The following is a 16,445-nucleotide window of genomic DNA, read 5'->3' on the forward strand; positions in this document are numbered from 1 at the left end:
GGGGGTAGTCAGTCGGAGAACACATCAGCCTGGGATAATAATGAAGGACCTGACATATCTCAATATGTTGTACTATTTCATGGAGATTTAAGATTTAGGCACCAGGAAACGTCTACAGACAGTACAGCAGTGTCAGGCTATTGAAGCAACACCATGGGATCAATTCCAGCACGTAGTGTTCATCCCTGGGCTATTCCATCTCAAGATGGCTGCTGCCAAAGCATTTTGGTGTGTGTTTATCAATCCAACAGCTGCTAGAGAAGATGAGACCAGCATTATGCGAGATATAGCTAAGCTTTATCCAAGGGAAGTGGGCATTTTTGGCTCAAAGCCTGGTTTTCGACGGATGCACCAGCTTATTGGCCATGCAGTGGCTTGTCATAGACTGGACTGCTGGAGAATTGAGGTTAAAAAGAGAAACTCTTCACATCATGGGCTGGAGCACTTTACAGTGTCAAAACCAACATTTGAAGACTTGAAATTGATTGCTAATCAGTTAGCCCTGGATTATGTTGCAGATCATACTGTCTCTCAGAAGTGAAGGAAAAGGCAGGATGCTCAAGATGAACAACACAAAAATGCTTTGTTGTTTAACAAATATACATTGTTATACAAGGAGCTGTCCTACACTATGAATGCAGGTGTTATTGCTGGCATCGAAGCATGCATCATGCCTTGGATATTTATTTTCAAGGCTACTGGGAAACACAAGTATGCCACTCACATGTTGAACTACTTAGTGAATGTTCATTTTAAATACCCAGTTAGTCTTTGCTGTGTCTTTTCTCTGACACTAAGTTGGTTTCCTTGCTGACATTTTGTAGAAAAGCTGTTCAATACCACATACTGGTCAATCCAACAGGAAAACCGGGGAACTTTTGTGGGGTTGACTGATGCGTTGAATTGTATAATCTATTCATCAAGGTGAGTGTTGTCTTGCTAGCTGTAGACTTGAAATAATTCTATCTAGTTTAAAAATGGTGGTGTGTTATGATAACACAATTTCCGGACCTTTAAATTTCATTCTCCTCTTCAACTTTCTTCTGTAGTTTTCATGCACTGTGCCATGTGGCACTTTCTCTTTTGTTCAAACTCCACCTTCTCACACTGCACTACCTTTCTTTATTTTTAGACACAAGCATCTCACGCAGTGGAGCTGGTCACACGGGCTGTGCCCTATGACATTGTCAGCCACTGCCTCCATCAACTGTATAGTACATATGTACAAACAAACCTGTAGTAATATATACACCCCAATAAATCCAGGAAACTCCTCAGCGAGTCCTCCTGTTGTTGACCTACAACTAACTCGGTCCTATCTAAGGGGTAACCACTCCCACTCACTTCACTGTAGAAATTATATTATGTAAGCAAACTTCAGAGCTTTGCCCAAAGATTTACTCTGTGATTATAACCAGCCTTTTGTGGCCACCATTGTTTTTTCACATGATATTTACATATATTTGTTGTATAAGAAGCCTTGTATTTACATTGTTACGGCATTCATTTACCTAAGGAATCCTGCTCTCGTGCCTGTTCCCACGCCCTAAGGGACCAAATGTTACAATACACAATTTTCGGACCTTTAATTTTCATTCTCCTCTTTAACCTTATACTATAGTTTTCACACACAGTGCTATGTGGCACTTTCCATTTTGTTCAAACTCCACCTTCTCGCGCTGCACTGCCTTTTTCCTTATTTAGCTACAAGTCTCTCACGCAGTAGAGCTGGTCACACGGGCTGTGCCCCATGACATCATCAGCCACTGGTTTTATCAACTGTACATTACATAAGTACAAACACTCTGTATTAGTATATATACCTCAATAGATCCAGGAGACTCCTCAGCAAGTCCTCCTGTTGTATACCCACAACTAACTCGGTCCTACCTAAAGGGGTAACCACTCCCTCATCACTACCTTTATAGCTTGTCTGAGTTGTGCGCCGGAGTAACTAACTCTTGGTTGTTACACCAAATATCCAACATTCACTACCACTTGTCTGAGTTGTGCGCCAGAGTATACAAACTCTTGGTTGTAACAATAAGCTCCTTCTCTCTTTTTCAGGTTTGTCTTTGTCTTGCTGAATACTTGACCTTATCTTTATGTATGGCTTGAAAGTAAGGAGTGATGCTTAAAACTTCCCAGTCCTGTGATACCAATATAAAATTCTACCAGTATTAAGCACATGGTATATCTGCATAAAGCCGGGTCCAGGACTGCCTGGAGGGCAATTTTTATACTACTATTCCATTTTAGGTAAATCTCTTGATATGATATGATCACTTCACAGACATCCTTGAGTGGCATTGCACTGGCAATACATACAAACATCCATTCCCTAATCATATACTACAAATACTGGGCTGAAACCTGCCTATACCTACTTTGGTACTTTTTCATAGTTATTAGCCATGCTTTTACTTGATGAGGCTCAAAATACGGTGTTCTGCTGTACAAAACTCTAATCTATTATTTATTATTCTTGAAAAGACTTAATTCTTGGAGCCTAACACAAGGTATGTATTATGATCAAGTTTCTACGTTATTATTTTGTTGGATGTGGCCAAAAATCAAGTGCTGTAAGTCTTTGTTTCAAGTGCCAGTGAATGACTGTAGTGGCGTTGCCGCAAACAGTGACAAAATCATTATAAGCGGACCTTGGTTTCGTGAAAGCCTCCGGACCAGAGGTTGTTAAACAGACTCTACAGCTCCGGAAAATCGTAGGTAGACGACTGGAAACTTTTGGGACACTCTTTGGGACATATTTTTCGCAATGCCATCTGATCGGAGCATCTGGCTGGTCGCTATACCGCACGCTGTGTCAGCAGAAACGCTGTTGTCTGACGTCGGGAACTCGTCTCATAAGGTCTCCAATCTTGCGATTCCTTCATTCAAGGTACTGTTTCTGTTAGATGATCGAAGCGCTGTCTTATTAACTCTCGTAAAGATAGGGACGTTGGACTCGCTAATCGCCTTGTCTGAGGAGTTGCCAAAATACGACACTTTCTTTACTGCGCTTATTGCAAAAATGGTGGATATTTGGCGCAAGTTGTTTAACGATAACAAAGCTGCTCTCACGCAACATATTCTCGTGGATGGGGAGGATGTTGCTGACTACATGCTCAATGATTGGAAGTGGAATGAAAGCAAATATGCCCCGCAGCGAGATTTACAGGAGACAGTTGATGTTTTGAACAAGGTATGCTCCCTTACGAATTGCTTATGGTTAACTGGCGGATGATGCATTTTGAAGGACATGGCCTTCATAGATCACGTTATGAAGTCGAAACTCAACGCCTATGATATTGCTAAAGGATCTTTAACTCAATTACGACGAAAAGGAACGTAAGTTCATCCGAGGTTATAATCGAGATTATCCTCACCAAACGGCCGGCTTTAGTGGAGACCTATCCGTACGGTCTTTAGTAGGCGTAGTGTCCAAAGATGATTTTGTTCCCGATTCAGAGTATCTGGAGACCTTGCTGGTCTCTGTTCCAAAGTAAGTACTGGTCTAGAAATTTGGCAAGGATTCATCTGAAACTCGACCAAGGAATTTGGTCAAGGTTTGGAACGCAAAGTACGAGCGATTGACCTCCATGGTAGTACCTCGCTCTTGCAAGTAAGTTGCTAGTCCTTTATTTCCTTTTTCGTCCTGCGCGTTTGTGACATTTTCAATCCAGGGCAATCTGCTCAGACAACGAGTATACTTTATTTTCTGTCATAGTGTTCCGACGAACACATGACGAATTTGTTCAAAGATGTCGAGAAAACAAGTGACTACACATATATGCTTCACCTGATTATTGTGTCTGATGTGACGTTATTCAGGTTCATTGTCCGTGATTTTGTGTATCACGAAGAACTGATTGCCAATGAGCAAGAAGAAATACAAATAGCGGAAAGTACCGAGAGGGAGTTGAGGGTATGAACGGATTCATTGTCGTACCCCCTGGCATTGACCAGAAAACCTATCTGATAGGCCCAGCTGGTGAGGCTGACACGCGCCAATTTTTCGGAGGCCTATCAAGTTCTCGTCCATCTCAAAGTGGTTCGTTTATTTGTTGAGAGCGTTCTTCGATATGGTCTCCCAGCCGACTATATTGGGCTTGCTATAAAGGTAAATCCTTACCACTGAAGTTTAATCTGAACGAATTATCTCAATACTCCCAGCCGGAACCGAGGTCTACACCTAAACTTCTTAGTTTGCTCGCTAATAATCTTTCGTCGAAATCTTCTCAAGCTTCAAGTGGGCTGGATGCTTCCGCTAACCCGACGTTTGCTGCGGAGTATCAGTCGCTCATGGACCAAGATTTTTTTAGTTTCGTTCTATTTGAAGTACCATTAGTGGAAACATAATATGTAGAGGTAGTAGTGCAACCTTCATTAAAGACCTCACTTGTGACATTTGAACACACAAGATAAACACAGGAGACCACCGTACTTGAGGCAGCCCAAGATCAATCATTATCTGCAAGAAGCTCTATTTTCTCCACGCGCAAGTAAGCTTGCCAAGTTTCCAGTCTTTCCAGCCATGTCAGCTGCGCTGCAATTGTTGTGAGCACTCCAATGTTAAATCCATATTTGAGGCCTTTGTTTACATAATTGCTCTGATTAGATGGTCGGCAAGATCAAATTTCAGACTCAGTTACTTTGGTCCAGTTTGGCATAGTAGCTAGCAAAATCCTGGAGATTTTGACCGATGTAATTAATAGAGGACGATGCTCGTCCTTTACGGTCCTTCCGCCCTCTCAACGTCTAAGCGAAATAGCCTGCTCGAACGTTCACAAAAAATCTGTCCCAATATTGTATCTCTCGACGCCGTTCATCTCCACATTCTTAAATGCACCTCAGAATCTTCTCAATGCGATCTTACTACATGTGAAGACTCTTCATACAGAAGATCACTCGATCTCCTGTTAGATTACGGGGACGGTATCCAGCTTCCAGGTACTTCACAAGCTCTCCAAAACGGACACAATGTTGTCTATGTCTTTCCCCGACCTGGTACAATCTCACCTTGGTCCAGCAAAGCCACAGACATTGCCGCAATATGCAACTTGGGGGGGCATATTGAGCGCCTAGAACGAGGATTGGCTTTTGTCTTCAAAAATGTAGGTGATACTCTCCTGAGTAGTACGGAGGTGGCTTCCTTGTCACACCTCATCCATGATCGCATGACACAAGTCGTTCAATCAGCCATTCCTAAAGAAGATAGTATTTTTGAACACCATCCTCCGAGTCCCCTTCGTACAGTTGAACTGATCGGCGGTGGTGAAGATGCTGTATCCTCTCGGGAGAGGCTATCTGCAGCTAATAAGAGTCTGGGTCTCGCACTTGCACCTGACGAAGTGGACTATCTGGTGGATGCATTCATATCTGGCCCGTCTCCTATCAATCGCAACCCCACTGATGCTGAACTTTTCATGTTCGCTCAAGTAAATTCAGAACATTGTCGACATAAGATCTTCAATGCATCTTGGACGATCGATGAAGTCCTTTTGGATAGATCATTGTTTCAAATGATTAGAAACACTGAAATCATCAGTGGCACTGGCACCATTTCCGCATACTCTGACAACGCTGCCGTTCTGGAAGGCAATCCAGCCTCTCGCTTCGGTGCTACTCGCCCAGGCTCGGTGAATCTGTATAACTCCTGCATCGAGGACATACCAATTCTGATCAAAGTCGAAACTCACAACCATCCCACGGCTGTATCACCATACCCGGGGGCTGCTACAGGTTCTGGAGGCGAGATCCGCGATGAAGGAGCAGTAGGCAGAGGGTCCAAACCAAAAGCGGGTTTGGCTGGATTCACTGTTTCCAATTTACTCATTCCTGGTTATAACCAACCTTGGGAAACGGATTTTGGTCGTCCATCGCATATAGCATCAGCTCTTGATATCATGATGGAGGGGCCTCTCGGCGCCAGCGCTTTCAATAACGAGTTTGGCCGACCCGCACTCACTGGATATTTCCGCACATTCTCTGAATCTGTACCAGCGTCAGAAGATGGCCAGGCTAGGGAGATTAGAGGTTACCATAAGCCGATCATGATTGCCGGCGGATATGGGAATGTTCGGCCTGATTTTGCCAAAAAGAGCAGGATATCGCCTGGTGCAAAGATTGTTGTTCTCGGTGGCCCCGGCATGTTGATTGGCTTGGGCGGAGGGGCGGCATCTAGCCAGGTGTCAGGTGCAAGTTCAGCGGAGTTGGACTTTGCGTCAGTGCAAAGAGACAACGCCGAGATGCAAAGGAGGTGTCAACAAGTTATTGATGCTTGTGTTGCTTTGGGTGACGACAACCCTATTCAAAGCATCCATGATGTTGGTGCTGGAGGGTTATCAAATGCTCTCCCCGAGTTGGTGCACGATTCTGAGCTAGGTGCTATGTTCGAAATTAGGGACGTACTCGTTGCTGATTCGTCGATGTCGCCTATGGAGATATGGTGCAACGAAAGTCAAGAGCGATATGTCCTTGCGATATCTCCAGAAGAGGCGAATGTATTCGAAAAACTCGCCAAGAGGGAGAGATGTCCATTCTCCGTAGTTGGGGTTGCGACGGAGGCGGAAGAGCTGATTGTAACGGACCGCTTGCTCTCCTCAGATGTAATTCGCTTGAAGATGTCCACTCTTTTTGGGAAACCTCCTCGCATGTCAAGGAAAGACACTACCCGAAGAATTGGATTCAAATCATTTGACACGTCGCTTTCTTCATACCTCCCTAATGCCACTACTCTTCCCGAACGACTCTCTCTTGCAGTCTATCGTGTTCTCCGATTACCATCTGTTGGGTCTAAGTCGTTCTTGATTACGATTGGTGACAGGACCATTACTGGTCTCGTCACCCGAGACCAAATGGTAGGGCCCTGGCAAGTCCCAGTTGCAGACGTAGCTGTTACGCGCTCATCATACGGCTTTGATATGACATACGGTGAAGCAATGGCCATGGGAGAGCGAACACCAGTAGCTCTTCTCAATCCATCAGCCTCTGCACGGATGGCTATCGCAGAATCGCTGACCAACTTGGCGGCAGCTTCTGTATCAAGCCTCTCCCGCGTAAAAATCAGTGCGAATTGGATGTGCGCTGCATCGAAGGAAGGAGAAGGTGCAGGATTATATGCTGCTGTAGCTGCCGTAGGTATGGACCTGTGCCCTGCTCTCGGGGTGGGAATTCCTGTTGGCAAAGACTCCATGTCTATGTCGATGAAGTGGAAGGATGGGGAAGAATGTCACGAAGTGAGCGCACCGCTATCACTGATTGTCACTGCGTTTGCACCCGTAAAAGACGTCGACGCCACGTGGACACCTCAATTGCGTACGGACACAACAGAACCCACCGTTCTTGTATTCTTTGACCTGGCGAATGGAAAGGAGCGTCTCGGTGGCTCTGGCCTTGCGCAAGTTTTCAAAGAGATAGGCTCAGAGGCACCAGATGTCGAAGATGCTGCCGTGCTCAAGTCGTTTTTCCTTGCCAGTCAAAACGTGCGGAAAACAGAACCTGATTTAGTTCTGGCGTACCATGATCGTTCGGACGGTGGTTTGTTCACAACTCTTGTAGAGATGTGCTTCGCAGGACGTGTGGGTGCTAAGATCTCTCTTGATGCATTGCACTCCGTTCAAGACCCGATTTCCACCCTGTTTAACGAGGAGTTAGGTGCCGTGATGCAAGTCCGCCAGTCCGACTTGCCCAAGCTAATGAAAGAATACGTTAATGCGGGCTTCCCGTCAAGTTCTATCCATGTTATCGGGCGCGTGAACGAAAATCCAAAAGATCAGACATTCAGTATTATCTATGACGCTACTGTCATCTTCTCCAGTAGTCGTTCAAAACTCCAAGAAGCATGGGCAGAGACGTCGTTCAGGATGCAATCCTTACGGGATAATCCAGTGTCCGCGCAGCAGGAGTACCAGCTCATTGGTGACGAGTCGAATACAGGGCTATCCTATGACCTCACCTTTTCGTACACGCCGATGCCTCTCTTACCTTCTCGGCCCAAAGTTGCCATTCTTCGCGAGCAAGGTGTCAACGGGCAGGTCGAAATGGCCTGGGCTTTCACTGCTGCTGGATTTGATGCAGTTGATGTCCATATGTCCGATATCATCAGTGGTGAGGTTAGCCTGACCGGGTTCCGTGGGCTCGCAGCTTGTGGTGGATTTTCGTATGGGGATGTCCTTGGCGCTGGGAAAGGCTGGGCGCATTCAGTGTTGCTGAATGAGAAAGCGCGAAAGGAATTCGCCCAGTTCTTCCAGAACCAGGAGACATTCACCCTCGCTGTATGCAATGGCTGCCAGTTCCTCAGCCATCTCAGAGAGATAATCCCTGGAGCACAGGACTGGCCCGACTTTAAACCAAATGCAAGTGAACGGTTTGAGGGCCGAGTGTCGATGGTGGAGATTGTTCCCGGTGATGTGACTCGCTCGTCGGTATTCCTGCGTGATATGGTCGGCTCGAAATTCCCTGTTGCTGTAGCTCATGGTGAAGGTCGGGCGGCATTCAACGATGAAGCCCGCCAAAAATCGCTCGAATCTGCGGGGCTAGTTGCCATGCGCTACGTCGATTCCCAAGGAGTGCCAACAGAAATGTATCCTTTGAATCCGAATGGCAGTCCCGGAGGGATCACGGGAGTGCAGACCCCAGACGGGCGTATCCTGGCACTCATGCCGCATCCTGAACGGGTGGTCACTCTGGAGAGCAATAGTTGGTATCCACCCTCGTTTAAGAAGACATGGGGAGGTACAGGGCCTTGGTTTAAACTGTTCCAAAGTGCACGAGCTTGGGTAAATTGAGTCAAACGAAAGGATTGTATAACAAAGTGAGTTATATGTCCATCTGGCCGAGGCATTATTTCTCAAGGCAAACGATAGAAAATTGCAAACGCGATGGTGAAAAATAGCCTGGGTATCAAAATTGAAATGGTGACAAATGGGGCCTTGCTAGAAGTGTATTGGATTTAAATATTGAATGGGAATGTACATGTTACGATCGCTACATGTACAAGTGTTTTAGAAATAGAATGCGAGAAGTTAGCTGATAACTACCCAGGCTTATAGAACACTTACTCTTGCACTTGCTTGTGCCTATGCTATGCTTACGCGAAAGGGATGCTGACTGTGGCCACGTGATTGGGAGGCTGTGGTGCATTGCCACCCGAACCGCTGTGCCTGTCGCTGGTTTCGCTGCGATACCACCCAAAGTTGGCGTCAACTCACCACCATGACCACCGTGTCGCCTTTTGCTCGCAGCTCTGCGTTCGATGAGCCTAGGATCACTGGGCGTGAGCAGACCGTAAGTCCAAGGATGCACTTCTCCCAGGTTCTTCCTGCATAAACACTGGCAAGCGAATTTCAGATCGAGGAAATGTACAGTGTACCAGAGAGCTTTTTGGAGATTGAGGTTCGCAATCCCCAGACTCACGGTAAGGAAAAAATTTACAATGCTGGCTACATAATAAGAGCTTACGTCTTCTCTTGTTTAGGCTATGGCCGTAAGATGTATACCGACTACGAAATCGTTTGCAAGGTCTGTGGTCGTTTGAATGTATACTGAATGAGGTTCTCGCATGGCCATTGATGCATTTTTGGATAGACCAATATTCCTGCGTTCAAGCTACGTCATTCCTTGGTCAGAAGACGTTATTCCGATTTTGAAGCCTTCCGCGACGTCCTCGAGCGCGAATCCACCCGCGTCAACATCCCTCCCCTCCCCGGAAAGGTATTCACCAACAGATTCTCTGACGAGGTCATCGAGAGCAGAAGGGAGGGCTTGGAGCGCTTCTTGAGCATCGTCGCTGGTCATCCTCTTCTGCAGGTGAAGTTGTGTGGTTGACCTAGATCCTTATCTCTTTTTTACTAAATCCACCTTTCACTAGACGGGCAGTAAAGTTTTGTGCGCGTTTTTGCAAGATCCGGCTTGGGATAAGTCTCAGTGGATCTAAATAACGAATTAGATCTCTTTACGCCCCTTTTGATGCCTTAGCAAACTTGTTGGATTTCTGTTTTCGCGTGGCCCCGTTTTAGTCATTATGCCCGCCCTTCCCTATTCTTGTATATTTTATATTCGCGCTTTATGCCTACATTTCTGATTGTGTCGTCTGATTCCACTTTTCTATTTTGCACCACGGTGTGATGTGATCTCGTATGACCCTTCTAGCTTCTTCAAGACCTAAGATTATCCTTAACAGCTATAGAGGTCTCTTTCACGATCAGACTGGATGTGCTATCTAGGTATACGCTACCATGCATCAACCCTGTTAAAACTGCAGATACAACATTCCGCCCGATGGTAAGTGCAATTGCTCAAGGCCCATTGATTTTATCCTTAGTCCAACGTAAGGGGTTCTGGCACTACGAGCACCCGCCAGAAAATCAAGTCCATTAATGCTGACTGAGCCCTACACTATGACACTGAGACGTGTGGTTCATGAACGACAATATCCATGACAGATCTGTTCATAACCATTCAGTCATCTACTCTGCTACAGAGCCATAAGATTGCTGTTACTGACCTCAAATTCATAGCAAACCCAGACTCTATATCCGTCAGCGTAAGAACCTCGACTGAATGTACACCGGGCTTCATCGCCATAAAATCCATTCGGACAGACTGACACGTTGATGGTCTTAGCGGGCTGGAAGAAGGCGATGAAGCAGTCAGCATCTATCTAGAAAACTCGGGGCCAAAAACAATGGACTGCCACATACCCAATCCGCACCCTGTTCTGAAGAGGCAGTATCCCAGGGGGAGACGTTGCATTCTTCAACTCCTCTAACGATGCAGCGCCTCCTTCTCCCTTCCGCTCTGTCTTCCTCCTCCTGCGCAACGCAGCGTCGGGATAGCTCACTTCAAACCGCCTCGTCCACGAACTCCTGTTGAACACGAAAATATCAAGCGTGAATTCTTCGTATGGGTATATTCGATCCGAGTTCTGAGGTGTCTTGCTCCTTCGTGTTGACTCTCGTGGGAGCAGCCCGACGGAGACGATGATAGGCTGGCTGGAAACTTCCGCAGGCACGTTGGCGTTTACTTCCTGAAGCCGGTCTGCAAACGACGCCCCGATAACCGTCGGTCCAGGGGTGTGCGGAGAAGAAACGCCCATCCCCGTCCCACGCTCTCGGCGTATCTCGACGCTCGGACCTAGTGCACCCTGTTGGTTCGACATCGACGCTTGGGAGTAAGGAGTAGGGGGCACAGCGGCGGTGGCAGGATATGCAGGGTACGCCGGTGTGGGCGGCGGGGCCGCAAATTGCTCGACGGCGCCAGCCCCATTGGGATCGACTGCGCTGCCCGCCAAACTGCCGACCGAGCCAATGGACGGTAGCGCGCCGTATGACGTTGGTGACCGTGCGTATGCCTTCACCGCCACCGAAGGCGGCGTGAATGACCCTCTACCTGGGTGCGGCGAGACGGACTGCTCGCGGATGGAGGGGTTCAGCAACGTGGACGAGCGAAGGCTGGTCGATGCGCTACTCAGTGGTGGGTTGATCGCTCGTAGGGCGGTGATGCTCCCCGGGAGGGTGTGGCGTTTGCTGCCAGCGACGAGGTCTTGGGGGTGATGGGTGTCACGGGCGGTGTGTGGTGGGAATTGAGCTGGTGTGACGATGGGGTGCGTAGGGAACGGAGAGGGAGGTTCGGGCAGGGCGTTGTGATTCCCGTACCACGAATCAGATGCTTCTTCGCGTGGTCGGGTGGATAAGTCTAATACACAGTTCCATCGCGAGGAAAACGTTCGAGTGGGATATGATACGGTAGCAGTCCCGTCATCTTCCTCAGACAAAGCCTCGCCTTTCGCGAAGGGCTTGCCGTTAATGTTGATCGTCACCGCGCGCTGCAGCTCTGTGCTCCACTTAGTTCCTGAACGCGCGTCTTTCCCATGTCCGGGTAACGAGAACGTATCCATGTCACCGGGGGGGTGCAGGAACGAAACGGCATAGAGTAAGTTATATTGTTCCATCGAGCCAATGGGGAGCGGGAACACGTGCTTTTCTGCCTCCTTCCCAAAGACACCTTCGCCCCAGCCTATCAGCGTAGCAGTAGCACCCTCGCCGCCGATATTGACATCAATGCTCTCGACAGAAAACCCCACCTCTGGCCCTGCGTCGCCCGAGTTCTCGATCTCGACACAGAGCACGACGGTATGCTCGTCGTTCCCCGCCTCCCTTTGATCGCGCTCGTCCTCCCTATCATCTACACTACCACTGTCACTGCTATCGCTGTCATCGGAGGTGGAGGTGGAGGAGTCGAGATCGTGGTTGCGAGTCTCAGGGAGGAGTACGTACGGCACGAACACGGTGCGCATGCGCACGCGAAAGCCCGAGACGGTGTGCATGGTCTTGCGAAATGATTTGCGAAGGGTGGGGTGGGTTGAGGTCTGGGCCTTTGTTGGCGAGGACGTTTGGGGCGATGAGGAGACAACGGGGGGGAGGGAAAATATTTGGCGGCGGGTGTAATTTCCTATACGCGAGGATGGAAGATAAACTGGATTTGTCGTAGAAGAGAAGCTGGGTGCTGGGATATTTATGGTTGGTTTCGGGATGAAGGACAATTGCGAGGACACATACCATTAGAAAGCCCCTCTAATAGATTTACTTCTTCTAAGCCTTCAAGGTCATGCTCTCCGTCGGCCGTAGCATCGTTTATTCTACCAGGAAGAGAAGGCAGAAGATCATCTGTAGACGATTTGGATTCCATACTGGTCAAGAACGCGACGAATGGGTGCTTTGATTGAGTCATCGAAAGGGCTTTCTCGCGGAGTGTTGCTGATATTGTTAGGCAAAGTAGAGGATCTAGTATATTAAGACGCAAAAATGCTTCAAAAGAGAAATCAGTATGTACAAGGCTCAAGACAAGAGCATGACACGTACAGACGACAAGCGAAAGCCTGTATACAGCCACCCATGCACCATCCGCTTCAGAGAAGACTATGGTAAATTTCTCGTGAGAATCGTTCGACGCATCTTGGCCCCATATCTTGGCGATGAGAAGAGTCCCTTCCGCTTGCACATACTTCCTGTCGTTCTCTGCCGTGGAAGGGATGGGGTTGGGGGTGCTGGGAGGGAATATAGATGGGTGGGGTACGGTAAGGCGGGCTTTGGACTGTATGGATGTGGACCGCGGAGGTGCTGAGAGGCGAGCAGGGCTGAGTGAATCGGTGTGTGATGCGGAACTTGGAGATATATATGTTGCCTCGAGGGACACTTGAATGTGGGCAAAGAAGTCGAGCAAAAGCTTGGGCACGCGCGAAGGTTCAGGTGGGGGATCGGAGGGAGGATGATCTACCTTTACTGTGAGGTAGACGTACAACTGCTCGTCTGATGGGATATTAGCTTGAACTCCAGGCAAACAGCGATGGGACCCACCAAAGAAAGCCTGCCTTCTCTCAATGTGTTGTGCACCCAGCCCATTCAACCAGTCGTCTGCTGGTCCTGGCTCAGGAAACGAGACCGAGGTGTTTGGGATGGTAACTTGAAGGACACAGTTGTTGAATAATTGCTCAAAGGTAGACATGTCGTATATGCTTGCAACACGACGGAAATGCTACAAACTATCAGATCTTTTGTAATTTGTGTTCTGTGGAAAGGAGCTAGAGTCTGCACGATGGTTTAGATATCGATGCCATGAACCAAGTGAACGGGGTTGCCTTTGGTCAGAAATTTCGTGTTCTCCCCTAGTTGGACCAAAATGTAGACAGGATACAGCTGAACGTGAGTAAATAAGAACATTGTTGGGCGCCTAATCTTTTACGTCGCTTTCAATGTTTCTGCTTTCATTTTATCGTCGTTCGTCATAGTGAATGTTATTTTCAACGTAGAAGAGAGTCCGAACTGCCGTCCGTCTGACCATCACACCAAAAGGTGATAACGTAGATTCCGGGCTCATGATTATAGGCAAACACAATTTCACTCATTATCTTTGCCGAGACATGTGTAGATGACATCCGCTATGATCTGGATGAAGGTGAGTTGACTCCTCAGACTGTTCCGAGACGGTATTTTACGACTGTGCAACGGGGTATGTATACTTTGGTGGTCGTGATATCTGAAGCTCCCCTAGCGCGGTGTCTTCGCCGTTTATGCAGCCAGCGAGGTTCTCGTGCAATCCATCGCCCATCCACAGTTCTAAAGGTGAGCTTATTTCAGTGATATGGCCCATCCATCTTATTTCAGATCGACGACACCGACACAGGTTCTCAGTGATGCAACGCATTTTTCAAGAGGCCATCCGATGTTTGATTTATGATTTCATAGTATTTGGTGAGTGCCATTTTTGCAGTTCCGATGTGGCCAGGGAGAACGAAAGCACAATTGGAAGCGTTGTCAGTGCAGAATTGTTCAATGTCATATATGACTGGGATTACAGTCCCAGGTCAGAGTGCAAAACGACAAGTCCACCCACCTGGAAGGGAATAAGACTTGCGATAATTCTTCTGTACGCAAGAGTGTTGATTTCATGTTTGATATGCTTGTGCTACACGCAACATGCAGTTGGTAGTGATAAGCGCTTGCGTGTGAATTGTATCATTTCAGCATATTTACACTAGCACCTCCATGCACATTTCTTTCATTTTTACTATCTACTATCTGTAACAGTCGGCAAGCCTTTGCACTGCTAATCAAGCATGTATTCGACAAACTGCCACCTGGAAATGGCACGCTCACTGACACCAGCCAGCTCCATCGTGGCCCCAAGGTACGGCACCACTCAGGCCCTTCTTACCTTTCAAGTTCACCCCAGACTTCATAACATTTCAGTGACATTTCGCGGCCCACCCCCTCCTACCTTGTCTACAGGCAACATCCATGGTTATCTCAACGTTGTTGATCTGGCAAGTGTTGTGGCTCTCCTTGAGCCGCGCACGTGCTCCGTCCGCGAGCAGCAGCAATATTGGTATCAGCCCTCGAACCGTTACAAACACTTCAAAAGCGGGGCTGGCTTGGGCTAACGGAGATTATGTCAATATAAGACAGTTCCTCTCCACAGGAAAGGTCTCCTGGTGCGTAGATCTTCTCTTTCTGATCCCTCCCAATCAAGCATCACGATCATTCGACTTCCAACTTAAACTGTGAACGCAGGTACTACACATGGTCTCCTCAACCGGTCAACACATATATCGAATTCGTCCCCATGCTCTGGGGCCAAAACCAAGCCAGCCAGTTTGCTTCATCCATCAACGAGACTATACAAAACCAGCACGTTACTGCCATCCTCGGAATGAACGAGTACGGTACACGTTCCCTTCTTGATCCCTTAATACAACCAATTGACGATATCCTCTTCTAAAAGGCCTGAACAGTCCGCTCAGTCGAACATCACTCCTGCCGAAGGTGCTCAGATGTGGAAATCATACCTGGAGCCACTGCGTGCACAGGGCGTTCGCCTCGGGAGCCCAGCACCGTCCAGCGCACCCTCTGGAAAAACGTGGATACAAGACTTCCTTACCGCTTGCGAGGGCGGGTGTACCCTAGACTTCATCGCTCTCCGTGCGTATCCAATATTCCCCCCTTTTTTCTATCCCTCCCGAAAAAGAAACCACTCAAACAGAAAGGGGCGAGCAGATTGGTACGACGTGAATGCGACTACTTTCGAAGCCTACCTTTCCGACTTCCACGATACCTTTCAGCTCCCGATCTGGGTAACGGAATGGGCATGCCAGAACTTCAACGACGTGAACGCGCAGTGTTCGTACGAGGACATCGTGGCGTTCATGAACGCGACGCAGGGGTTCATGGACGCATCCGAGTTCGTCGAGCGGTACGCATGGTTCGGCGCGATGAAGAACCTGCAGGGCGTGAATCAAGTAAGCGTCTCTCCTCTTGACCGTTTTGCACTGGCGTGCGTGATGATCTCGAAACAAGCGTTATATATTCATAAACTTGCCTGTGTTTAGGATGACGCGCTTATGGACGGAAATGGGAGGATAGATAACCTGGGGGAACAGTATATTGGTGCGACAGCCGGGTGCTCCCCGGTCCTCGCGAGCGCTTGGAGCGTACAAATCGCGCTGGTGATCATTTCACTATTTTCCAGCATAACAATATTTCTTTGATGACATAGGGTTCCGGGTGTGTCGAAGCGGCTCAAGCCTCGAGTTTTATCCGAAACTAATAGGCACACAGGTCGTCGAGTTCACGTACAGTCCACGGCGATTAGTCTGAAAACTCCCTATTATCGATCCTCTGCTCCTTCCCCCCCTCTTGTCGACGCATATGTATTTCTATTCCGCCATCTACAAGAAGGATTGATTCCATCACAAACTATGTCACTACGATCACCTCACAGCCTAAGCTGGGGTGTATCACATTAACAGCCCTATTCGACAGAACTAAGCTCATCTTGTTAAATACTATACCTTTACTTCGTATAAGCAAGGGGTCACATTTGAGGTTTATATAGAAATTGTAGTTTCTAATAGTCATCATGTCACCAATGCATGCCTCACTCAAATT

At 47.9% G+C, this 16,445-nt stretch overlaps 6 protein-coding genes across 6 annotated transcripts; 4 read left to right on the forward strand and 2 right to left on the reverse strand.

The window, feature by feature from the left end:
• Window positions 1-2,671: 2,671 nt before the first annotated feature.
• SERLADRAFT_466931 (uncharacterized protein) lies at window positions 2,672-4,441 on the forward strand (the record flags this gene model as incomplete). The annotated part of the gene is made up of 9 exons (XM_007318069.1): window positions 2,672-2,899; window positions 2,951-3,202; window positions 3,257-3,348; window positions 3,404-3,502; window positions 3,554-3,622; window positions 3,684-3,776; window positions 3,832-3,925; window positions 3,983-4,120; window positions 4,174-4,441. 9 exons carry the CDS (start codon window positions 2,777-2,779, stop codon window positions 4,357-4,359), a joined length of 1,146 nt encoding a protein of 381 aa, XP_007318131.1.
• A 280-nt stretch (window positions 4,442-4,721) lies between these two features.
• Window positions 4,722-9,043, forward strand: SERLADRAFT_361352 (uncharacterized protein; the record flags this gene model as incomplete). Its single annotated transcript, XM_007318070.1, has 2 exons — window positions 4,722-8,815; window positions 8,868-9,043. The coding sequence occupies one exon, from the start codon at window positions 4,722-4,724 to the stop codon at window positions 8,787-8,789; it is 4,068 nt and encodes a 1,355-aa protein (XP_007318132.1).
• Window positions 9,044-9,166: 123 nt separating this feature from the next.
• SERLADRAFT_466936 (uncharacterized protein) lies at window positions 9,167-10,244 on the forward strand (the record flags this gene model as incomplete). Its single annotated transcript, XM_007318071.1, has 5 exons — window positions 9,167-9,288; window positions 9,352-9,418; window positions 9,479-9,522; window positions 9,589-9,810; window positions 9,872-10,244. The coding sequence occupies 5 exons, from the start codon at window positions 9,217-9,219 to the stop codon at window positions 9,935-9,937; spliced, it is 471 nt and encodes a 156-aa protein (XP_007318133.1).
• Window positions 10,245-10,461: 217 nt separating this feature from the next.
• Window positions 10,462-13,506, reverse strand: SERLADRAFT_369354 (uncharacterized protein; the record flags this gene model as incomplete). Its single annotated transcript, XM_007318072.1, has 5 exons — window positions 10,462-10,630; window positions 10,704-12,507; window positions 12,561-12,809; window positions 12,864-13,310; window positions 13,359-13,506. 5 exons carry the CDS (start codon window positions 13,504-13,506, stop codon window positions 10,462-10,464), a joined length of 2,817 nt encoding a protein of 938 aa, XP_007318134.1.
• Window positions 13,507-13,743: 237 nt separating this feature from the next.
• Window positions 13,744-14,328, reverse strand: SERLADRAFT_466938 (uncharacterized protein; the record flags this gene model as incomplete). The annotated part of the gene is made up of 1 exon (XM_007318073.1): window positions 13,744-14,328. One exon carries the CDS (start codon window positions 14,203-14,205, stop codon window positions 13,993-13,995), a length of 213 nt encoding a protein of 70 aa, XP_007318135.1.
• Window positions 14,329-15,098: 770 nt separating this feature from the next.
• SERLADRAFT_466941 (uncharacterized protein) lies at window positions 15,099-16,436 on the forward strand (the record flags this gene model as incomplete). The annotated part of the gene is made up of 5 exons (XM_007318074.1): window positions 15,099-15,218; window positions 15,283-15,479; window positions 15,555-15,796; window positions 15,887-16,061; window positions 16,116-16,436. The coding sequence occupies 4 exons, from the start codon at window positions 15,124-15,126 to the stop codon at window positions 16,043-16,045; spliced, it is 693 nt and encodes a 230-aa protein (XP_007318136.1).
• Window positions 16,437-16,445: the final 9 nt, after the last annotated feature.

This window comes from Serpula lacrymans, assembly GCF_000218685.1.
Source record: "Serpula lacrymans var. lacrymans S7.9 unplaced genomic scaffold SERLAscaffold_6, whole genome shotgun sequence".
Lineage (NCBI taxonomy): Eukaryota > Fungi > Basidiomycota > Agaricomycetes > Boletales > Serpulaceae > Serpula > Serpula lacrymans.